Source organism: Egretta garzetta, unplaced genomic scaffold (genome assembly GCF_000687185.1).
Source record: "Egretta garzetta isolate BGI_Z169 unplaced genomic scaffold, ASM68718v1 scaffold511, whole genome shotgun sequence".
NCBI classification, from domain to species: domain Eukaryota; kingdom Metazoa; phylum Chordata; class Aves; order Pelecaniformes; family Ardeidae; genus Egretta; species Egretta garzetta.
Window position 1 is genome coordinate 838,703 of NW_009258554.1, and position 24,755 is coordinate 863,457.

General features: G+C 49.8%; 1 protein-coding gene across 2 annotated transcripts; it reads left to right on the top strand.

Moving 5' to 3' along the window:
- Nucleotides 1–151: 151 nt before the first annotated feature.
- Nucleotides 152–20,239, top strand: ADA2 (adenosine deaminase 2). 2 transcript variants are annotated; one of them, XM_035903369.1, is made up of 10 exons: nt 152–313; nt 1,351–1,676; nt 4,598–4,823; nt 11,689–11,899; nt 14,814–14,941; nt 16,070–16,160; nt 16,463–16,571; nt 17,493–17,650; nt 18,514–18,716; nt 19,423–20,239. In XM_035903369.1, exons 1-10 carry the CDS (start codon nt 252–254, stop codon nt 19,529–19,531), a joined length of 1,623 nt encoding a protein of 540 aa, XP_035759262.1. In that variant the 5' UTR covers nt 152–251; the 3' UTR covers nt 19,532–20,239. The 2 variants fall into 2 exon arrangements, with proteins under 2 accessions (XP_035759262.1, XP_009646211.1); XM_009647916.2 differs by having other exon boundaries at nt 176–309.
- The last annotated feature ends 4,516 nt before the right edge of the window (nt 20,240–24,755 follow it).

Consider the following 24,755-nt stretch of genomic DNA (forward strand, 5'->3'; position numbering starts at 1 on the left):
CCCCCCCCAAGTCCAGCTCCCTTCAGCCGCCCACGTCTCACTTTCTCATAACCTCCCCTGTCTCCTCCTCCTATTTATATATTCATGAAGCGGTAGGGACGGGAATAAATAAAAGCTGAGCAAGCCAGAGCGACAGCACAGGAAGAGGAACTGTCTGCGCCGGCGGGTGCCTCGCTCCGCACTGCCAGGACGGATCCAGCCTCTTTATCTTTGCTGGGACAGCGCCGGCTTGCAAGAGAGATAACTCTTCCATGCTCTCTCGGGCAGCAGCTGGACGAGCTCTGGATGCAAGGAGGAGGAAAGTTAACAGTAAGTGAGTCAGTCTCACCAGGGATAAGATAGCACCTTCTAGGAGGTTTCTTTCCCCAAGTTCAGAGCTAGGCCTGATGTGGGACTGCATCTACCCCCTCTCTGCTCCCAGCAGATTGCTCCACCAGCACATCTTCATCTCCTGGGGCAGAGGCTGAGGGGCTAGAGGCACCGCGGGTGGAGGAGAGGCTGGAAGCAGAAAGCACGTGCACAAGCAGGGATTTACTATGTAATTCACAGGGGACCATTTCAAAATATTGAGCCTTTCTCCAGCCTGCTTTGGTCTAGAGGGATTGGTGCAGAGGGTCACTACAGCCTGGTGTTGAAGGATTATATTGCAGCTGTGCTTTTTTTGGGAAGGGCAGAGTTCTCTGAGTTCACATGTGCCTGTCTCCTGTGATTTCTTTACTACTCCCATGCTCTCCCTGCTGTCCTCTTTCTTCTGGGACTGCAAGGAAGGGACACGCCTCTGTCACTGCAGCGGAAGCCAGGGGTTTTCTGCCCATAAATTAACCCCTCTGATAGCTGGAGTACACTATAGGGGTGCAACAAGGCCTTGACCATAGGGAATCAGGATCTGATTATCTCAAGCAAAAAACAAAAGCACCTCAAGTGCTATGCTTCCCTCCCTGGGATGCTGGCAGCATAGCTGGCACCTTGTCACCAGCACCCCTTATTCTGAGGGGGCTCCACCCTGGCTTGCAAGCCAGAATCCAGGCTTCACCACTCCCAAATTGTAGGGCGAGACCTTTCCCAGATTATAGGTCTGCGTGACATGCTGCCAGCCTGATCCAGAAAGCAGCATCTCCTCTCCACCCTGCCCAGAGTCTCGCTGTGTACAGACAGCATCCTGGGGAGTGCATGAATGCACAGTCCTAAATACAGGGGACACAGGTACCAGATGCTCCCCCAGTACTGAACATCCCATTAACCCACTACTTCTGCAGAATGGGCCAGCAGTTTAACATCCCCATGGATCATTGCTAAGGTGTCACCTTCTGACCTGTGCTAGCATTCCAATTTTCTTTTATTCCCCCTCAGGTTCAGCACTAAGATGAAGCCTCCACCTGGGCAAGGCATAAGGCTGGCATGCCTCCTCCTGAATTTGGCTTGCCTCTGCCTCTCCACCACACTCTGGAAGGACCGGGACTCCCTAATGCAGGAGGAGGAAGCCCATCGGACAGGTGGCAATTTGGTGCTGAGTAGACAGGAACAGGAGCTCAGCACAAAGCTCGTAAGCCTCAAGAAGGAGGAGGTTGCAGCAGCCATGACTAAAGGACAGTTTCCTCCAAGCATGCACTTCTTTCGGGCAAAAGGCCTCATTGATCAGAGCACGGTGTTCAGCATCTTAAAGCGCATGCCAAAAGGTAGGCTCAGCCTGAGGGTTGCTTATCTCAGTCATCCTCCTCTCACCTTTTGCTTTCTATGCCAGAGCTGGGACAAAGCATGAGGAGACGTGGCAGACCTTTGGCTGCAGGAGAGCTTATGAGAGCTGTAAATCACACTCGCTGGGTTCCAGGAAGAGCCCTGCCACTGAGCGTGGGGACAGGGCAGGGGGAGAGAGGAAGAGGGGGATGGATTGGATGAATACACATTTCCAGCAATTGTAGCATTTGCTCTAACTTACAATATGGATCCTTCAGCCTTTCAAGTGTGGTGAAAGGGCAGGGGAAGCAAAGACAACAAGACATCACAGACACCCGTATTTGTTCAGCATGCTCCAGCCAGGGCCTTTCCTTTTTCCACACATACCACAGACATGCTACCGACCTTGCCTTAGCCCACTTCTTTGCCAGAAGTGCTGTATCCCCCCAAAAGTTTTTGTGCAGGTGGTTCTGTAGCAGGCCTGGAAGTCTACTGGAAAGTCTGGGGGCACTAGAGGAAGAAGGTGCTACCTCCAACACTAAGGCTCTTTTACTTCTTGGATTGAAGTCAAAGCCTGTGTTGATGTGACCTGCAGAATATCATATAGAAACTATTGTATTCTCTCACTTAGTCTTTCTTAACCAGGTTCTGTTCTGTGCACTTACAGGAGGCCTCTGTTTATAAGGGCAGGCATTTCTCCTCTTGTCTTTAGAGATACCATTTCTCCCCTGTTGTGCCACAGGCTGCGTGCTAATGGGCTGCCATACCCCATACCAAAAGGGGCTTCTGCACTCCACAGCACACATTTAACTCATTTGGAACATTCTAAGTTAGATAAGGGCATGAGATTATCCAATACCTTCACCACATCACCCTCTGCATCCTCTGATGAGCAGCTGGGACACAGCACCATTGAAAGCTCAGGACTCTAGGTTGTGATAGAAAAAGAGAGGATATTTTTAGCCAAGTGGAAATCCAAGCCACCTAGGCTGTGTAGCAGGAAGCCTGTGTCTCTGTGTCCCTGAATCCCCGACAGTTCAGCAGAAAAGCAGGAGGTTGGCCTTGACTCCTAACTGACTAGTTTCTTGCCCTGCATCTCTGGTTCAGTAAGGAAGCGTTTGAATAAGATGCTACCTTTCACTAAAGGTACGAGACAGTCGCAGCGGACATTGTCAATACCCCTGTGACTCTGAACACTATGTCCACCCTTCCAGGCTGTCCCTTTTTAGATGCAGAGTCCCATGGCCTTGCCCACATGGCTGCCTGGAAACAGGTTGGTGGCCTGCTTTTGGAAGATGTGCATGTCAGCTTCTCCACAGAAGTATTTTGCACTTGCAAGGCTGTGATGGTGGCACATGGATAAGAGCCATCTTCCTTGCTTCCCAGCTTCTCCCTCCCAGTCTCTGGTGTGGGACAAGGATCCCTGGCTTGCAGCATCCTAACCTGTTACCATAAATGATTGGGATGTCAGAGTTGCCATTACCCTTTCATTGCTGAATTGAATAGTAAGGAACTTAAAGGTACCCCCCTCTTCAGCAGGGTATCTTTGATACTAAGGAGGAATCAAAACAAAAAAAAAAAATAGCTTTTTAATCCAGGAGATGCTAAAATGGATTCTTAGAATCTTTGCAAGAGCTGTAAGCTTTTAGGGCTGAGATCACATCCTTGTAACTGCTTGAGTCAGACCTACTCTTAGAGGCCTCAGTCTCGATCAGAGCCCCCAGGGAATTACTGTTGTTTCAAGCACTGTTGTAATTTCTATTGCAGCCTCACATAAGAGGGTGGCATTGCCAGTGAGAAGAGGGTCAGATCTAGGCAGCTGTGGAGTGCCCATTCTGTCACGCTAGCTCTGGTGAGAGCAGTAAGCACGGTTACTCAGCATCTTAGCAGTCAGACCCTCTTTAGTGAACGATTATAGACTTTATATTAGCTTAGTCCACTATAGATTATAGTCTTGAAGTTTGCCTAATGTCACATGCATGCCAGTCTTGTGTTTTGTTCCTCCTACTCATGTTCTCCTTTTACCCCTAAGGTCATCAAAGCTATTTTGACTATGAGGTCTCCCCTAAGCAAATAAAAGACATATCTAAGCCTTTAGCTCTTGCAGTATCTTCCCTTAACAAAGGTGAAGTCTAGTTAAAGCACCAATAACATAAGAAGCCTCTGCAAAAGCAGAGATTTTAGCAAAACAAAAGGATGGGCTGAGCATGCAGAGGAGGCTCCCTGTGCCAGGAAGACTGGCAGCTGCCAACGTACTGCACAATAACAGAGCATCCCAAAGGCCCTTTGCACTGGCCAGCAACAGATGTACAACATAAGTGAGCATGCTTTTGATAAGGGATAGAAGTAGATGGTACTTCTGCATCTGAGTGCAATTCCCTGGTGTGTCATGGTCTGGGATTTTGGTGTACGCCAGAGTTTCAAAGAGATGAAAGAAGAGACACAGACTAGATGCAAAAATTGAGGCTGGGATTCAAACAGCTTAGGTACAGAGGCTTGTTTCAGGTCTGCCAGTCAGCTAGCATGCCTTGTAAACTGCTGCCTACTGTGCAAGTTCCTCTTTAAATCAGTGGGGCCTGAGCCAGCTCACAGCAAAGTCTGTCTGAAAGACCTTTAATAACTCAGAGCATTTTCCATCCCAGTGGAGCAGCAGAGCTCCCTATTGATTTCCCCCCTCCCTCTGCTCCAAGGGAGCTGTCACGCTCTGCCTGCCCCGTGTTTGATGTGGAGGGGGCCACATCCCCCAGCATGGGGGAGGCAGAGCAGCCGCTCCATCTCTCTGCTGGAAGAGGTCACTCTCAGCCATCTAGAAGCATTTCCAGATGCCCCTAGATGGGCAAACTCCCAACTATTACCACATTAAAACTCCGCTCCTTCTTTTCAGCTGCCTTGTCTCACTAGGATGTACTTCTCTTCCCCCCAGGTGCTGTCTTACACCTGCACGACTATGCCATCCTGAGCGTGGACTGGCTGGTGTACAATGCCACCTACCTCCCCAACTGCTACATCTGCTTCACCCAAACCGGCACTGTTCGGTTTCGCTTTTCCAAGCCTCACCCTCCCAAGCCAGTGCCAACCCAGTGCTCCCAGTGGGTTTTGCTGGAGACTTACCGGAAACAGCTGCACAACGTGACCGAGTTTGACAGCAGGTGAGTGAAGAGAAGTTGCAAGCCTCTCAATGAGAGCATTGTGTAGCCAACAGGATCATTCTGGTCCAACTTTCCCATTTGCTTGCTGCTCTGACGGTGGGGAACTCTATTTAAGGCTGCATACATAGAATAAGCAAATAGCAATATGAGAACTTGAAGGTTGCAGCCTTAAGTACACCAGAGTTAGAGCCCATCAAAATTGAAGTCTTCTGTGTACCCTCACTCCAGTCCTTTGCAAAGACATGTTGAAGACAGTGGTATAAGTAGATTTATGTGGCCTGCCCCCACATCTCCTCAGCACCCAGGCTGGATGTGCTCCCAGTGCAGGACAGGGCTGCATGGTGAAAGACCTTGCCTCATCCATTGAGTTACTCTGGAACAGGATGAGGAAGTCAGGTAGCTGAGGGACAGGCTCTCCCCAACATCAGAGAAGTCATCATCTTGATTCAGAGCAAGGAGTTGGGCAAACAACTCACATTAGTTACTGCATTATCAAAAAAATCCCAAAGCAACCCAAAATAAAGCCCTACCCAGCCTGCCCCTCCAAATACCATCCTTGTTTTCCAAGGACTCTCTTTGAAACCCCAGTAGTACAGACCACACTGAAGCACAGGGGCACTCATTCCCAACAGGATCCTCAGGCACCGGGAACTCCAACTTGCCCTCCCACCCTCAGACAAGGGATTAGGTCTCAGCCTGGGCACTGGCTGAGCCAATGAACCCTACACACAGGTCCCCTGCCTGGCAGCACTCCCCCCTCCACACCCTCCTGCTAACAGAACTTCTCCCCTTCCAAGCAAGGCTTCCTATAGCTGTCCATGGGCTCACACCTCAGATGACTCCCCAGGGCATCACTCAACCCCTTGCAGGAGCTCCCCTCCCTGGAGGCAGCGCCTACCTTAACTGCTGGCAGCCTTTTATCAGGACCAGGTGTTAGTTGGCTGCTCAGTGCCGCCTACCATTTAATCACTTACAGGTGTTTAGGAATAGCCTGGTTCCCCCTCCAGCCGGTGGTGGCAGGAAGAGGGAACCCTATCTCCCCATCCAGGGGCCACGCATCCTGGGACAAAGCCCTGCCAGAAAGGCCAGGAGGAAGCGCATGGTTCTGTGTGGTGTGCTGGGGGCTGGAGAGAGCATGCTAAATAATGCATGAAGTCAGACACTGAGTGATGAGGACAAAGGAAAATATTGAGTAGTGATCCATTCAGATGGCACTGCCGTCCACAGCATGCCGGGGGGCTGGGGTCCCATGGAAGAAAATAGTATGGGGTGTCATGTAGTTAAAGACAGCATCACCATGCCGACACACAAGGAGAAGGCTGGATTAAGGTGACACGGGTGACCCTAATTACGTCATTTCCATAGTGAAACTTCATGTGTTTTACTGTAGTGCTCTACAGTGAGTGTGTGTGCTCTTGAACAGAGACCTATTAACTCTTAGGGAGCTGGTATCCCCTCCGCATGGAAGCTGTCTGGGCTCTGTGCCCTGCAGATCTGGGAAGCAGGTCAGGTCAGGAAGCTGAGGAGCTGCCAGACCTTTGGGATGGTATCGCCTTCCCTCCCCAACAAGGGCAAGGGGCAGGGCAGAGGGAGATGACTCTCTGGGGCACCCACCGCCCCTCTCTTGCAGAGGTCTGAGCACTTCCAGAAGGGAAGGAAAAGGTAGTGCCAGACCCAGGGCTCTTGACATTTTATACCCTGAGGCTCAACTGCCCTGACATGTGACGGAAGAAATAAGATCCACTGAAAAGTCACTTATCTATGTCTTCCAAAGAGAAAAGCAGTTCCCCATTAGCTCCCTTCCATTTCTACTGGGAGTCATGATGAGAGAACGACCATGGCACCAGCTCTCTTCAACCCCACCAGGAGACCCATAAATAATGTGCAAGAGATTGGATTTTGAAACAGCTTCACTTCCTTAAAGCCCAAGCAATTGCACTGGGTATTTCAAAACTGCCTCAGGGGCAACCCTTCCTTGTATTCAGTTTTGGTTGTATTTTTGTAGCATGACGTCCCTTTCTGGCTGGGGCTAGAGGCCAAGGCATCCTAAACACCTAGGAGGGTGGAGCTGTGCATTGTTTGGTTCCCTATGGTCCTGTTTGGGAACACGACTTCTTTTCAGAGGCAGCGTTACCACATTCCTCTTCTTTTGTTTTAGTTGTCTAGTAACCACACGTCTAGTAGCCACAAGTCAGATCAGGACTTCAGAGCTGCAGGCACCGCATAGGGACGCAAGACAGACCCCGCTACGAGGGTCTCCTCAAGGGTGGAGGGGAAACCGAGGCAGACACCAGTGAAGTGATTTTCCTCAGCAAGCGCATGCCAGGGCCAAATACAAACTTGGATCTCTCACATCCTGGGTGCTCGGATTTGCTCATTTGAGTATGTTGTCCTTCATTTCTTGCCCTTCTGTGCTCATTGCCCCAAAATCGCAGAGGAGTCATTGCACATAATGTGCAAACACATGAACAACAGCCACATTGAGGCACTTCCCCTCCTATTTTCATCTAATCCCCGGGTACTAGTCTAGGGGTTAGGAATGTTTTTTGGCTGCCTGGAAATAGGTCTCTAGCCAGGAATAGGCCCCAATCTGTTCTGCTTCTCAGCTTCTGGAAGCTCTCCCAGTCTCTTGAACATGTGCATCCCAGGCTACCTCTTTCCTGCGCTCCTCTTCGCCCTTGAGCACTGACAAGCTGAGAGAAAGCAGATGTCGGAGGAAGGAACGGATGGATAGTTGGGTGGTTTCAAGGAAGTATCAAGGGAATATGGCAGCATGGAAGGGCTCTCATGCAAGACAGGGTGGATCAGCAAATGTGAATGGAAATGTTTCCGAGAAGCCATATCTCTTTCACCTTGCATTCCTGACCAGGAAGGGGTGAGGAAGAGAGGTATCTGCATTACATTTTCACTGTTTGCATTTTTAGGTACGTATGCATACATATACATATGTGTGTGTTTTGGAAGGAAGTCTTTTTGTTTGTTTCCCTCAAAAGAAGGTTTAATCATTCCTATTCAAAACACTCGTCTTGTGGGCCAAGACCCTGGAGTATTCTGTTACTGGTAAGCTTCCAAAAGGATGCTATTACAAGAGGCAAGAGACCGCGGGCCAGGAGACAGAGAAAGGAAGGGAATTTTGCTTTGAGACTTAAAAGAAAAAATAATCCTCATTTATTTACTTTACAATCAATTACAATACAGGAGAATGCCACTTTTTTCCTCAAGATGCAACTTAATGGCCACCGTCTCTAAAGCAAGAGCATGCCTCTAGATATTTAGGGAAACGGCGCTGACATTCCAGATATTTGTAAAATACCACCGCACACCCCCACCGCCAGCAGCCCAAGGATTAGGGCCGTGCCCAGCAGCGCAGCTCCAGCGGCCCAGCGGAGCTCTCTATCACCGGGATGAAGTCATCTATGAGGGAGCTGACACCATGGCCAAGGCTGCGGGGACAACTCCCCTGGGCGCTAACGGCTGCCCAGACCACCATCACCTTCCCCTCCGTGTCCTCCAGCTGCCCTATCTCACAGAAAAATAGGGCAGTGTGTGCATTAGAAGGAAAAAAAAAAAGAATAAAAATCCTCTACAGAAACAAAGCACTCTGCTCCCTCTACAAGTCTCCCCTTGGGGAGAAGAAGAGGGGATGAGAGAGAGAGAGAAAGCGAATGAACCACATGTGACAGATGTTAGTCACACTATTTAATGCACCACTGGAAGACATTCAGATGCTACGGTGAGGAGAGGGGTATAATTACCCATCGAGAACACAAAAAGAAGCAGGCAAAAGAATCCCTTTAAAAACAAGGCAACGAAACCGTTCACTTCTGCATTATATAGTGCAAGAAAGCAAAACAGTTAGGGGAAAAAAAAAAACAAACAGGAAAAGAGAATGCAAAACCACAGTTGAAAATAAATAATCCTTAGCTGGTCATTTTAGCTGTGCCCCTTTGGGCATATGCATTGCAATAGCATTGTTCAGCGTGTATATGACATGACATGGAAGGCTATTTGTAGTCTGCACCTGATCACTGGCAAGGGCCCATTCCAGAAAAGAAGCAAAAAATGCATTTATGAAGCTTTGCTTCATCTGCATGAGCTACTGATGGCAAAAGCCCCTGAACCCTTAGGAGATTATCCAGTTATCAAGGATGGATCACTATTATGCAATAAATCTTCAACAGTTATAGGGATCAATAATCAGTCTCAAAGCAAAGGGGATTATAAAAAAAAGCACAATGTGATTTATGTGCTTTTAGGAGCGGGGTGGTGTGGGGATTTATTGCTGTTTCTAGCCCAAGAGCACAGGCTAAGCAAACACCCACAAGTTTGTACAGCTAGATTTAAAGGCAGGGAGGGGAGGCCCGTGCGCGCTCGTTGTTGGAGGAACCAAGTTCTCACAGGGCAAGGGGAGAGAAACGGTGGGAGCCCGACTAACCGCCCATCCTTATCTGAAATGAAGCGGCGCAGGGTGGCGAGAACAGGCTTGCACGGCCTTTTGATCCACGGGGAGGTTTTTCCCTCGGTGCTTTGCAGGGCTGGTGGGAACAGCCCCGCTCGGCTCTTGGCTCCAGGCAGGGGCCCTCCCCCCGCCTGCGGGGCTGGTGGGGAGCTGCCCTTCGGCCAGGGCTGAGGCCAGGAGGGGAGCGCACGAGTCTGCTTTCCCCAGCTCTTCCCAAACAAAACTTCCTCTCCCCTCCCCGCCGAGCTGCAGCACAACCTCTCCCCTCCGGCAGCTGGAAATGGGCCTTCAAGATGCCCCTGGTTCCCGCATTCCCGGTTTCTAGGGTGATGCTATGGTGTCTCCCGCTGCTGTGCTCCCCGCTGCCCGCACAAAACACCGCCCACCCCAGCCATGGTCCAGCTTGGTCTGTTTGGTTGCATGGATTACTGAACTGTAGCTGGGGTTGTGATAATGGCACCAAAGCCCCTATTGTAATGCGCAGGAGGGCAGAGCCGAAGTTGCTGTGGAAACCTCAACTCCGAATTTTCCTGACTGCTGAGCATTTGAAATCTCATCCTTAACGTGGTGCGAGTGTCTCTTTATGTACAGTTTTGCTTTGGAAATTGTTCCCGGAAAAGAAATTAACGGAGTGAAGAAGAAATGAAACCGCAGCCGCTGGAAGAGGGTCCTTAGAGAACGAAACCGCAGGCAGATGCTGGGGGAATGGGCTCCATCTTATGGGCAGGATGGAGGGACTCAAAAGGGATGTCCCTGCCCAAGATGTCCTAGTTTATGAGTCTGGACCAGATCACGTTTTACGTCTGTAGGAGGGAGGTTTTTAATTCCATCCACGGAAGCCTCCTGGAAGAAGATAATAAGAGCACAAATCAAACCCACGTCTCCCATGTAAGAGAGCAGAGCCCTGCGCGAGGATGGGGGGCAAGACATCAAACACAAAACATTATTAAAGATCAGTAGCTGCTATTGAGGGAAGCAATATACTCGGAGGAAAGATGAAGCATGGCTGAAGGTATTTCTATCTGAACCTGCTTCGCCCCTGACAGTAGATAAGCATCAGGCCTGGCCGGACTGGCAAGCCCACCTGCCTGCGAGCACATGGCTCTGCAGCTTGCTGCGATGGCTTCAGTTTGGCCATTCAGGAATGAAGTTAATGACCCCCGGTATTGCCATTCAGACATTGCCTACCGGGCTGAGAAATGTATTACAAACTCTTCTTCAGGTGGCCACCGGCGAGGGAGGAGAGCTGTTGCCAGAGGCGAGGCCTGGGGCGGGATGAAGGCTATCAGCTGGTCAGAGGACAGCGTTTTGGCACAGACGCTTGCCCTGTCCTAAATGCAAGCTGTCACCCGCAACTAGATAATCTTGCAATTACTGGCTCCCTTAAACTCTGCTTGATAAAACTACCCGCCGCCTCTCTGGATTTCTGAAAGAGGCTTATACGCCTGCTGAGTCTATGGGGGAAATAAATACGTTTCTGTCCCACTAAGGAAAAGCCAGGACCTGCGATTCTTATCAGCAGTTTCCCAGCAGACCAATCTGAAGAAGTTATCAGCAAGACAGGCAGGATATCGGGGCGGAAAAAAAAACGAGGAAGGGTTTCTGATTCACAATCATTTTCCGCCCTGCTTGTATTAGGTGACATATTTTGACAACACAAAGGTACCAGGGCAAGTTACAGGCTTAGTCAGCAGGTTGATGGTGGCCCTGTACATGGCATCTCCTGGAGACTCTGTCTGCCTTTAGGTGGTGGACAGAGGGCCGGGTCTCATAAATTTTTACATGCGTTGAAGGTGTTTGGGAGATTATATTCTCTGCAGGAGTAATGTACTAGCCTACTTTCAGATTAAGGATACCCCTGGGTAGCAGAGTGCAATTTTTATGATATAAAACCACCACATTTCCTTTTGTAACTCTATTACTCCTCAAGATTTTGCCCTCAAAAAAGGAAGGCGCAGGTTTTGAACACCTAGTCTTAACCTGCTTGTATGACTTTTTACCTGTCGGCTATTAGAGGAGTAAGTACAGGTGGCAGAAAAATGACCTGAATGCTTCCTAATTGCACCAGTTGTTGTTATGGCCATATGCATTGCAGTGCCAACAGGCTCCGAGTTGGATATCGGGCCCCTACTGTGGCAGGAATGGCTTTGCACCTTTTCTTTGTCCAAAGAACACATGCCTCCTCCAGCACAGCTGGGTGCTGCTGCACCCCAGAGCTTGCGGGTGGGAGACTGACGTGTCCACAAAGCTTCGTCTCTGACAATAAAACTCACACCTATCTTGGAGGAATCCTGTTTCCTCCTGTACTGAACACCCAGCTGCCAGCCGGCAGCTTTTTGCATGCTGGAAGCCAGTTGACTCGTTTGTCCTTCTCATTCTTCCTCTTCCCTTTACCCTTTTCTACAGCTTGCTGAGAAACTTGACCCTGGTGACAGACACCCCTGAGCTGGCCTACCCTTCTCAGGCTTTCATTTGGAAAAGATTTGAAGAAGTCTTTCTCATTGCCTCTGGACTTATCTCCTATGCACCTGTGTTCAAGGCCTATTTCTACCAGGGGCTGCTGGAGCTCTATGAAGATAACATACAGTATGTCGAGATAAGAGCTATCCTGCCTCCGGTACGTATTTTTTGGCTTCTCTAGTATTCTTTTATTTCTCCATAACTTTTCTCAAGCCCTATCTTGAATTTAGTTTTTGGATGTTTGCATATCTGCCCTTCTAAGGATGCTAGAAAACCTTGATCATATTCAAAGGTCTTTGTTGGAGATTTGCATAGGCAAGGGCTTGAAAGTGAGAGATGCTTTGTTCTTAATGGTTAAGGAAGATACCTAATGTGGCAACCGCACAAAACTGCATTGTACAGTCTGACTGGGAGCTATGTTGAAATCTTGCTGGTAGGGAAGATGTATCTCAGCTTTGTTTGCCCCAGAATCACCTGTTCTGTGGCAGCTCTTCTGGAACAATTTCCCATCTTGAATAGAGACTTATTATGGAATAGTTACGTTATTCTAAATCCACAGATTATTTCAGAATGGTTTGTCTGAGCAGGCTAGTAAACCGATTGGCAAAGTAGAGTCCTCCACAGTTTGCCAACAACCTGAAATCTTGCCTATGTATGTGAAGTATGAACTGCTCCTTTCCTTGCCACTAACACTAAAACCTGTTGGTAATAGCTTAGGCCTTTCTCCCTGCGTGTTACCTGGAGCTGGTCAGATTGTCCTACAATCCCAGGCTGCCCTGACATCTTCCCAAGCACCAGCAGACCCCACCACTGTTCTTCGGCTATAATGGTTCCCACTTTACCGGTGGCAATTTCGACACTGCATCACCCCTTTTCCATACAGTTCTCCAGACCAGCTCCAAACAGGGCAGCGTGGGGTACCTCTGTCAGAGAGGCAGATGCCTTACCAAACCAAATGAACCAGGGCTGCTGCCCCTCACTACACCACTTCCATCTTCTTAACAGTCCATTGCAACAGGAATGACACCGCTGTGCAAGGTCCACCTGGCAGCACCTGAAGGACCAGGTGGTGGTGGTGGGTTGTGTGTGGGAATGCAGGTAGCAGCTTGCTGCTGGCACCACAGCATCCAGCGGATGGAGCACCCGTCTTGACGCCCCACCAGTGGCCTGCCAGCAACTTCCTTAAATCATTGCCCTTGCATGCAATGGCTGGTGGGCTCCAGCCAGCTGCAGATGAATGTCTGCACCCCAGCAACCACCGCTGCTGCTGGGCAGGCCTCCACAGCCACCCCGTCAGCAGGCAGGCAGGTGCTGTGACAAATTTGGAAGCTGATCTGGCTTTGTGCATGCCTCCCCCCCAACAGCTGGGAAGCGGGGCTGCTAACCCTGCTCGGTTGCGGCTCAGGCTGGCCCCATAGCAAAATAGGGCTCAGTGTCAGGGCTGCAGGCTGGCACTCTATCGTGCCTGAGATGAGAAGTGTGTATTGAAAAGAAAAAAAAAAAGGAGGGGGAGAAGACCACAGAGCTTATATGTATCTTACTTTGCTGGGGGTTGGTCATGAGCCAGTTGCTCTGAACCATCTGTCTTCGGGGTACCTGGAAAGAGAAAACAACAGCAATATCAAAATTCCTGTGCTGTGAGACAGCGTGAGTGCTGGCATCCCCCCCGGTCACACAGATTTCCGGGCCAAGAGTATCTGCGATGATACGGGTGCGTGGGCTTGACTGGAAAATACCCTGCATTTACCAGCAGCCCTTAGACATGGTTGTAATGTCTTTTGAAGAGAGGCTTGGCAGGGAGGATTTACTTCCCATCCAGCCCCTAATGCTGGCTCCAGGCGTGGGAGTCTCCGGAGCCCCCGGGGTTGCTCACACCCAGCAGCCCCGCGTGCTGCGAGGGACGAGGTGAGCAGGGTTGACAGGAATAGTGAGATGGTTGTGTGCCTGGAGATCCTCTATGAGGCCTGGACAACAGCGCTGACACTCTGCAAAATCTCGCCTTGCAGCAAAGCCCGCCAGAAGCGGCCCCTGAAGTAAAGTAAATGAAAGTTGGGATTTAGTGCGAAACAGCAAACATTGTGGAAAAGCCCCCCAAACCCAGCTGTGTTTGCAAATTCAGCTGTGTAAAGTCTCACATTCCCATGGGCTGCAGCAGGGGAAAATTCCCTCTAAGGGTCTGCAGCTGCCCCATGGCTCCTGGTGCCTGTAAGGGGGACAACACAGCATGGCGGGGTGCGGGGGCTTAGCGAGGGGCATCGCTGCAAGGGTCGGCACCAGAGGGGAAGGAAGAAGGTGGAGTGGACCAGTTAAAGTGTAGAGGAGAAGGAAGAAGGAGAAAAGAAAGGTGAGAAGAACAGAACAAATGGAGCAATTTCGGCCACTGCTTGTGAGCGACTCCAGGCAGGGCCTTTGCAGATTAGTATCAACCAGGGAATGTGGGGTCTATGTCCCTGCTGAAATCAGGGCAAAAGCCCTGAAAATAGCCCTGGTAGCGAGGAACTCGCTAAGTAAGTTGATGAGACAGAGAATGCCAAAAGGATTATTCTTCCCAGTTTGCAGCCAGAGAACTGGAAAACTGTGGCAATGACCAACTCAAGGTCACGGAGCAAACCTCTGGCAGAGGGGAGCAGAAGCCCAGCCCAGCTGGTAGCTTATGGAGCTCAGCCCTCTCACGCCTTGGGGCTGCCTGGGCTGACAGACTGCCACTGCAAGGCACAGAGCGTGCGTGAGCCACCAGACGGCTCGACAAAACGCTCCAGCATTTGATACAGACATGAGTAAGAGGTCATGGTCTCCTCTGGGTACTCTAGGGCACTTGCTTGCCATGTCTGAACATGGAGAAACTTCTTTCTTGTATCACATGCAAGGGAGGAAAACCACTCCTTGGTTCTTGCCAGCTGGTAAAGACTTCAAGAAGAAAATGTTCGGCACAGATTTAACTGCTTTTTTCTGCCCTGTTGCCAGGACCGCAGCACATTGCTTCTCCTAAGGTTTTCTTCAGTACATTTCTCCCACCCTCCAGTAAAATACCTCCTCCAACTTCTTCTTGCCATGTGCTTTTCGTCCTGCAGGTGTACGAACTGGATGGCACCCGGCACAATAAATCATGGTCCGTGGCAACCTATCGGGAAGTGACCAGGCAGTTTGTGAAGGAGCACCCTGACTTTCTCGGAGCCAAGATTATATTTACAGCACACAGGTAGAGGCTGAGCAGGGCTTAAGAGCGGCTGTACTACGGCGGAGGTTGTGGTGGGGAGAGAGGGGTCCAGGCCAGGAGAAGCGATGCTGAGGGCTGGGCTAAAGTGCCACAGTTGCGTAGCAATGCCCGTGTGCGTCGTCAGACCTGGGGTGTTGACTCCCAAAGCATTCCCTGGCACGTGTAAAAGGCTGAGGATGAGAAATCATCTATATAAGTCTGCGTATGTGCAGAGTGACCGGGGTTAGCTCACAGCACGCGCCGGAGAGACAAGCGCCTGTGAGCTCTGGGTGCAGGAATGAGCAAGGGGAGGATCTGCAATCCTCCTGCTTGCCTGCGTGCGTGTCCAAGCCGTGTGTGCTCTCTTCCCAAGCCTGGACACACTCCTCCTCTCTGTGGAAGCTGAAGCAGTGAGAGCAGTGCCCGAGTATGGGCACTGGGTATTGCAGAGGTCCTTGTGGGACCCTGCAAACGCTGTTCTCCCATCAGCCTTTGTACGGTATGTTCGTGCTGCTGTTCGCAGGCGGGCACAAGGCTGTTCTCCAAGTCAGTCAGATGCCATGAAGTCATGTGAGGTGATCCTGAGCAAATATAACAGACCTCTCAGCAGCACTTACTCACTCTGGCTCAGCACGATGCCGTCTCCAGTTCAGAGCTGGCTTGCCTCTGGCCAGCTTGGGGTATGGACAGAGTCTGTCTGCAAAATGCACTGTGATGTTTAAGTCCGATAGGGCTGGAAGAAATCTAAATTTAAAACTCTCTTGAAATGCAGCTACGGTCCCACCTCCCAGCAAAACAGTCGAGAGGGAAAAAAAAATATTTAAACATTTTCTCTCCATGCTGTTTTGTTCCCTGCTTGGTAGAGGGGAAAGCCAGTGATTCTTAGACAAGCATGCCTCAACTCAAGTGACAGCAGGGTCTAGCCAGGCATTTCCTGGTCTTTCAGGGGTTTCCTTTCATAATATCAATTTTCTACTGCTGTTACTCTGGAGACCTGAGGCTGGTTGTCAGATTCAGGAGCAACTTGCATTTTGGAACTACCCCTGGGGGCCCCGTTTTGCACCTCAAATCCAAAGAAGGCAGGCCCGTGGGAGTAAGCCTCGGCACTGCTTTTTCTCTCTTGCCCTCTAGGATGCTGAATGTTTCCCAGATTAAAGAAGCCATCGTCACTGCCATGGCACTCAGAGCCCGCTTCCCAGACATCCTGGCAGGCTTCGACCTGGTAACCATATTTCTTCCCCGTGGCTTTGCGTTAACCCCTAGAGGTGCGATATAACTACATGTATAATACAGCATATGCTTTATACCCGAGCCAGATCCTCTGCTGCTGTACTGAAATCAGTGTAAATGAATTGCAAATCCTCCAGCTAAGGATTTTGTTGAGGGTAATTGACAAAATCCCCTGAAAGAATCAGCTCCCGACCCCACAGCAATTTCAGTACAGTTGGCACCTCAGTGATACATAGCTGTAAGTCCCACCACCTTCCAGAGCATGTTCAAAAATACCTTTCCTCTTTCCCCCAGGTTGGTGATGAGGATGAAGGTCATTCTTTATGGGACCTGAAGGATGCCCTGACCATCCCGTATTCCCTGGGGGTCAACTTGCCGTACTTTTTCCATGCTGGGGAGACTGGTAAGCATGAGGACTCAAGGCCTGTTATTTCCCGCAGAGGCAAGAGGTGAAGCAAGCCTGGCTGTATCACGATGGTTTGGTGTGTGCCTGTGTGTATATACGTCTATAGAATCAGTTTTCCCTATGCTTCTCCCTGTAGCTGTAGCATTCCTACGTGGCTCCTCCCCTACCTGCTCCCTGCTCTTGACCGTAGGCGTCGCGTTGCTCAGCGTCTTTGCCCTCTGCGCAACGTGGAGTCATGCTGCAAGAGTTATTGCTGGTGGCTGTTCCCTCCTCAGAGCAGCACTCACCTCCCATCCACAGCGGCAGCAGAATTCCTCAACCATTATTTTACATTTTAAGGTGAAGGAATGTCTGAGCCAGCCTCAAGCCTTAACTGAATGCACTCATCAAAGTTATTGATGATTACCCTTCATCCCTGGGACAATATATTATTATTGGCAATATATTATTCAGTCCATATGGGTGGGATTTATCCTAACCATACGTAACAGTCATGTCTAACTTGTGTTATGCTTATGGCACGTTGACTTCTACAGAGAAGATGTCTATATCTGAACTAGTTGCCCTAGGCTCCCGTTATAGCCACAGGTAGCCCTTCTAAGGCACGATACATCTCGCCCTAATGCACAGCCTGTCCCCCAGAAATGATTCATTCTCTCTGTTGCCTATGAATGGAGGCCAGCATGATTAGCTTAGCTGTTAAGAGCAATACCATGGGCATCTAAAGCCAGGTGAGATGAGTGGGTATCTCTATGCCGGGCAATGTCCTGGGTAGATTTGGATCCCTGTTTCACTGAAAATGCAAAGTGGGAACTCAGAGCATGGGCAACTCTCTCACCTATTAGCAAAGGCATCTAGCGGTTTGAGAAGATGTGTTTCCTCACAGCACTGCAGTGATTCTTACCTGTCTCTGCTCAGACTGGCAGGGCACCTCTGTAGACAATAATGTGCTGGATGCATTGCTACTGAATACCAGCCGGATTGGCCACGGACTTGCCCTCATTAAACACCCAGTAGCCAAAAGTTTGTCTCTGAAGAGGGATATTCCTGTAGAAGTCTGTCCCATCTCCAACCAGGTATGTTGGTAAAAGCTTAGGTCTTGGGGCTGGGACACTGAAATGGGATTTACCATAGCAGCAGGGCGCTGGGGGGCAGCTAGATGTTCTGTTGCACCCAGGCTGGCTCAGTTTCCTTTGTACCACATCACACTGCAGTCTGCTACATAGACACACGCTGCATATATATAAGGCTTGTAATGCCAGTCAGCTCAAAATAATTTGAATTCCTATCCAGAGGAACCTGGGAAGGCAGTCCTCCCTACTGGAGATGAGGCCCAGAGACAGGGAGGTGCCTAAAGAGATGTAATGGAAAATACCTCAAAGCCAGGAGGGCCAGAGGCTGAAAAGCTGGGATTGTAATGGGAAGTCTTTTGGTTTGGTAGAATTCATAACCAGGGGGAATTCTGTTGCAACACATTAGTGTGGTGCGCATTGTCCCCTGGGCGCAGCAGAAAGGATGCCCTGGGATAGAGATGTACCCGTGTGAGCCCTGAAGGAGAGAACCCCGATTCCAGCTCTAGATGCCCTGGGCAAATGGCAAATGGCAAATACATAACCAAAAGACTGTTCCCAAAGCGCTCACAGCCAAATTGTTGTAAATAAGCAAACTTATTCACCCCACTGGCCTTGATTTAGGTGATTAATTTAAGAAACCAATCTCCTTGTATAGTCAGTGGAGGCAAGTAGGCTCCTCCTGCAGCACTGTCGAGCAGAACGCCTGACATGCTCTGAACAGCCCTCTGGAGGCTCTTCCTCCTCCCTGATGACTACCTGCTGACACAGGCAGCTATAGCAGATACGTGGTGTGGTGGGTGCCGTAATGCAAACACAGCTACAGCAATAACCCAACATCGTGTTGTCTCCCACCCTGCCCCACCAAGGTCCTGCTGTTGGTAGCTGACTTGCGGAACCACCCCGCAGCCAACCTCATGGCTGAAGGGCACCCCATTGTGATCAGCCCTGATGATCCCCCTATCTTCGGGGCAAAGGGCGTCTCCTACGACTTCTACGAGGTGTTCATGGCCATCGGAGGGATGAATGCCGACCTGAGGACCTTAAAACAACTTGCCCTCAACTCCATAAAGTAAGTTCCTCGCCTCTCTCATCTAGTAACGCTAAGGGGACTATCATCTTGCCCCCTGGAAACCCGTTGTATTTGGGTTTTGGCCCCAGAGTCTCCTCTGCCACATGAACTGGGCTTCTGATAATCCAAAGCCTCCCCTGTGTATCTCCTCCAAGGGCAGGACACAGGTACCCCAGAGGCTCCTCCGCCCATGCCCTTGAGTGCCTTTCTCTAACTCAAGTGTCTCAGTTTATTCCTGCTTTTCAATCCTTTTCCAACTTGCCTCCAGCACCTGGTTCTGGGTATGGGAGAAATGTTATGTCCTTATGTCAGTTGTCTATTTCTGCCAAAATCTGACTTGCTGCGGTGTCAGCCACGGCCCACTGAGGAAACACAGAAAAACAATCTACCAGCATGTAATTTGGGTGCGTTTAACCAATTTTTCTGTTTATCTGGGCAGCTATGAATGTCCCAAAATAGTTTGGAGATGGTGCCCAGGGTCTTTCTGTACATTTCTAGGCTTCTCGACCCAACATAAGGCCAGCCGGCTGGAGCTCAAGGTTCTTTACAGTGTTGCTCTGTGTGGTGTAAGCATGTCCTGCGAGGTGTAAGCACGCCCTGCGAGGGTTAATCTGTTGCTGCTTCCTGCCTTTTCATTTTGGCCACTGATCTTGAAATAGCTGCCCGCTTGTCTCCTGCCTGATACTGACTTTTCTCCTCCTGACAGATACAGTGCCATGCTACCAGACGAGAAAGCCAAGGCCACAGAGGTCTGGCAGAAAAAATGGGACCAATTTGTGGCTGACCTCTCTGATAGCTTTTTGAGGGAGCTTTAAAGGGGAGGAGACTCATCTTGGAAGGAATTTGGCAAGCCAGAGCGAGCCAGGCTTATTGCTAAGAGGGAGACTGCTTCTTCCATGTGACCTGAGCAGATGAATGAACCCCCAAGTCTCACCTGGCAATGGACGATTCCGGTAAGCCAGGCTTAATGGTCTTTAATGCTAAGAATGAGCTGCACTACCCTGTGAAAGTCATGGACTGGAGGTAAAAGGGAGCAGTGAGCCTTTACAGCAGCAACAAAAGACCACCCCGCTCCAAATAGTCAAAGCAATTAAAAATTGCCAGTGACCAAATCCTGACATCCTTATGCAGGAAAAACATGCTTTCTAATTAGAGTTAGCAGGAGACTGCCAACATGAGGATCTCTGAATTTCACCTTATCATTACAAAACGCAGACCTTGTCCGGAAACAGCTAAGACAAACATCCAACCATTTGGGCCACCGACCTTCAGGAGAGCAAGGACTGAAAATGACTCTTGTTATGTTTAACCCTGGGCCTGCTGCCAAAATAGCACTGCTAGGTCGAAGAACCAGTCATGGGTCTGATGTCTGCTATTTCGGGACCTACCATGGCTGGAAACGAGCTGATGGAACTTGCTCCCAGAACATCTAAGCCTGGTTGCACAGTGATCATAAAGCCAAAAAGAGGTGCCTCAGTTGCTGACAGGTTTTTTTACTGCAACATCTTTTCCTATCCTCTGGTCACAAGGAAGCCAAAACACTTTTCCGCCAAGAAGAAATACCCTGGCTTCCCAGATCCAGCTTAATTAAAACTGTGCCCCTGCACTGGGCCATGTTAATACAGGCCTCTACATTTATGACACCTTTTGATTTTAGGGTGTTCCACTACCAGCCTTTGTCACCTAACTTAAGAGTGCAAGTGTGCCCTTATTCAGCCTCTCAGACAGATTTTCACCTTGGTGGAGAACTATTCTCACACGGTGGATATCCACAGCACTCACTTGGACCTTTGTAGTTTCCAGCTCTTTGGCAAAAATGTATTGCAGCAACTACACAATAAATAGTGTCTGGACAAGCAGATTCCCTTTCTTAACATCACCAAAATTATCAGAAGAACTAGATGCAGGACAAGTAAAAAAAAGAAATATTAATCAGGATGCTAAATAATTTCAGCAAAATCCTTCAGCACACATACCCCAAGCACGCAGCCAGGATCAACCAGCGTCTCTCCCTGACTTCAGTACAATTATGCTGGTTTGCATCAGCCAAGGGAGAATTTACAGAAGTTCCATGCTGAAAGACGTCTCCCTTCTCTGAGCTGCAGACTTGCAAGGGCTGTCATTTCCTGATCTAACCAGCTTGGGCAAATTGGTTCTTTTCATGTTTTCTGCTAATTGTCTCAAGCCACCTGGCCACAGTGTTTATTTCCACTGACCTTGGTTGAAACACCTTAGCAGGAGGCAAATACACTTACTACAGAAGTGGATCAAGCTGCGCAGCCTGCGCGTCCCGTGTTAAATTGCCCACATTTCACAGGCTGCAAGTTCATCTCTAGTTATCACAGGGAAAAAGAAAAGAACAACCCACACTACAAACCCCATAACAAAAAACAAATAAAACCACAACCAACTAAAGTGTCTACATTGTAGATGCCAGCAACACAAACCACAGAAAGCAAAAAGCAAGAACCCAGTCACACACCTTGCTAACCAAGGGGAGCGAGAGCCTTGTACCCTAACCCTTTTCAGCCACAGCTGCCTCCACTCCAGCCTGCTCTGCCCACATGCCCCACACCCTCCTCCAAAGCACCAGCAGCTGTTCTTTGCAAGCTGGCCTTTCCTGGGCCTTGATGCAGATTTGGTCCTGGGACAAGCTTTATACTGAAGGAGGAGCCAGAGTAGAGCCACCTTCCCTCTTCCGTAGGTGTTGCATACAGAGCTCAGTCTAAAGTCCCCAAGGTAGGCTTTGGTCATGGTCAGTTTATAAATGCTGACTTGGGACATGCCTTATTTGTAATGCTGCTGAGGAAAACTGCTGCAAACAGGTGGCATGTCTGCTAACTAGTGACCCAAAGCTGTGTCCTTCTGAGCCCCCTGATCTTTCAGCCTTGCTATGCGTGGATGGAGGAAGCTCTTGTGTTTGCCATGAGTTAAGTGGGCCTCTTTGCTGCCAAGGTGAAGCTAATCATTACAGAGCCAGTGTGGGAGGAGCTGAAGTCCTCAGCACCGGCTGACCTGTGTCCCTTTCTCTTCTGCCACAGTGGAAAGGGTTCAGCTCTTCCTGCACGTGGTCTCCTGAAGGCTTGAACCACCGGAGGCCTCTTGGTTACCTGTAGTCTTTCCTCCTCATTACTCACATTAGCAGCAGAGCTAGATCTTCTGTCTCCCAAACACTTGCTGGGAGCAGTTTACCTGTTGTGTCCAGTTTATTCTTGCCTTCCTAGGAACAGCCTGTTGTGCGTTTGGCCATTTACCTACGTTGCGCCAGGAACTGTGATGTGATGTGGCCCGGAGTCTGGAGCCACCAGTGAGTGATGCTGTTTGGGATTCCAGCACAGAAATCACTGGGGGTTTAAAATCGTACAGGTCTGAGGTGGCCTCCAGATGGAGCCCTCAGAAAGGTGAAACTTGACCCTACAGGGCTGTTTGCATTTGTGACGAGCCTAGTGGTTCTGCTTCTGCTGAAGGTGCCCATCTTAGGGTTGGTCAGATAGCAGAAACTTTCCCGTCCTGATCACCTATGTTTAAATGTGAACCTGAAAGGCATGGATGTGCCTGACTCCATTGGTGTAGCCTTTCCCTGGAGCCCTGCTTGATCAGGGAATTGGCATGTGTGGCGACTGAGGCTTCCCAAAAGTCTTCTGGCAGTAGACGGGCCTTAACCATTTTTAGGGCCTTAGAGTCAGACAGGAGGGGAGGGCCAGCCTGCTTTACTGCTGGGGGTCAACTCTTCCTTAGAGCGTGCCTTATTTCGGAGAAAGGTACAAATTGACAAACCCAGGCTGCATCCTCACCTCTCTTAACTCTAGATGTGCAAAGAAGGAGGGATTTAGGCAGCCATTAAGAAAGATCAATCCATTCAGATATCCTCAGAGCTTCAGGTAAATTTGGGTACAGGGCTTCACTGAGACTCAGCTGTTAGCATTCGCAGTAACACTTCAAGGATTTTGCTGCCAGTCCATTCCCTTACTCTCAGTACCTTGGCTCCCTGCTCACATTTGTTGGCAAATACATTGCATATAATGCTCCCTTGCCCGTCTCTTTCAGAACATCGTATATATTTAAATTTTTAAACCTGTTTTAATTGTGGGGGGTTTCCTTCACACTTTTTTTCCCCTGTTAAAAAGAACTGGAGATACCTGTGTTTCACGTAAGGTTTCAATCTGGAACGTGCAGTGGAGGGGGGGGATGTCTTGTGTCACTCAGCCTGGAGTGCAGTTATGGGGAGGGGGTCTGAAATGTCTTCACAGCATGATGCAAAGGGCAAATTTGATCCAGGGGCCTAACACGCTTGTGGAGTCAAGCCCGAGCCACCTGGCAGGGACATGACACAGGTCCCCCAGCCCCCTCCTTCCCCAAACCACACGGTAGCTGTATCCAACTCTGGGCCACATTTTCCTACAGAGACTGCCCAAGGGACATGCTCTGCTTGTGCTACCTCCCCTACCAGCTAGAGAACCTCAAGACCTGAGATGAAAGAGGTATTTGTACAAGTGGGGCTGGAGGCAGCCACAAGGGTGGCTGGAAGCTGAGCAGGGCAGACCTAAAGGGGCAGAAAGTGCCCTCCTTCGGTCTCTATCCAGACTCAGGAGCACGGAAGGAGAGCAGAAATCCATGGCAGTTTCTGTGCTGCTTGCTTCAAGCAGCCATAGGAATACGGCAAGCCTTGTGCCCATTATCTCCCCCATCGGTCTCTCCCTGTGGCCTCTTCAGGTTCGATTTATTTAAATGGGAGGCGGATGGAGCTTTGTTTGCGGCACACCGTGTCACAGGTCTAGCGGTGTTTTGTTGCAGAGCAGCTTAGATCGCCTTTGGGGCACTTGAGCAAATGAGATGTTTGCCTCCTGGTCACTCACCGGCAGGAAATGGCTGATCCAGCACTAGTCGCTGCTGTCAAAAATCATGCCAATAAAAACAGAGGAGTAAGGTAGCTGGTTGAAAATAGAGAAAGGCCCAAGTGAGCAGCTGGATCTATATGTCATGTGAGCCTCCATCACTGCAGTGGGACTACACAGATGCCAGATGATGCTAAGCAAAGCCCTCTGGCCATAAAACACAAGGCTATAGAGGTGTTTTTCACCAGCTTCTGATGCTCAGCCCGCTTCAGTTTTTTCCTCTTGTAAGTCTCTGAATTAGTCTCTACACAGGCAGCAGAAGTACATTTCTTTGGCCAGAAACTTGTGGCTTTAATTGGCCTCAGTACTTAATTTCTTTCTTTCCAGGCTTGCAGCAGTTGCAATCACAGCAGGTCTGTCAAGTGTTTTCTGTCTGCTGAGGGACAGGCAGGTGAAGGGTTTGGCTCTCAATTCTTTTGGCTTGTCATTTTTATCAGGCTGTGTCCTCCCCCTTGGTCATTACAGGATAAGAAAGGCATTTTACTGTATTTTCTCAACCTTTAGCTTGTCCATCATTCCATGAGCAGGCTGCAGCAGAGAAAGAAAAGAGATAAACGGGGGGGGCTGGAGGGGAGGTTCAGGCCATTAGAGCCTCTCCGGAAAGGAGAGAGATGGAAGGTACAGCTGCTTTTGAGGGAGATGTTAGAAGGTCAGGAAGGTAGGGGTGTGTGTGTGTGTGTGTGTGTGATGACAGGGCTACGAGTCCAGGGAAAACAGAGCTGCAAAGTTTATGTAGGAACCCACGGGAGAAGGCTGTGGGTAACTGCCTCTTTTGCTTGTCTTTAAAGGCAGCTGTGAAAGGGGGTGGGGGAAACATCAAAGTACGGTGTAGACAGGGGAAGAAGAGGAAGTCTCCTGTGGGCTGGTGTGAGAAGGGCAGACAGACCATCTCTAGGGGTATTAAGGGATGCGGCTGTTGCCAGATGCGCCTGCAGAAGGAATCATAATCCACGTATACCACGCAAAACAAGAAGCTCCTAGCAGAGTCACAGAACAAGTCTCAGCTCTTGAAAGGAGAACTATGCAACCGGGCGCTTAGCACAGGGAGGACGGGGTTCAGGATGGGGGGGTTCAGCCACCAAAGCAGACCCCGCAGGGCGCGGCGCTGGGCAGCTGTGCCGCCGCCGGTCCTTGCCGCGCCTGC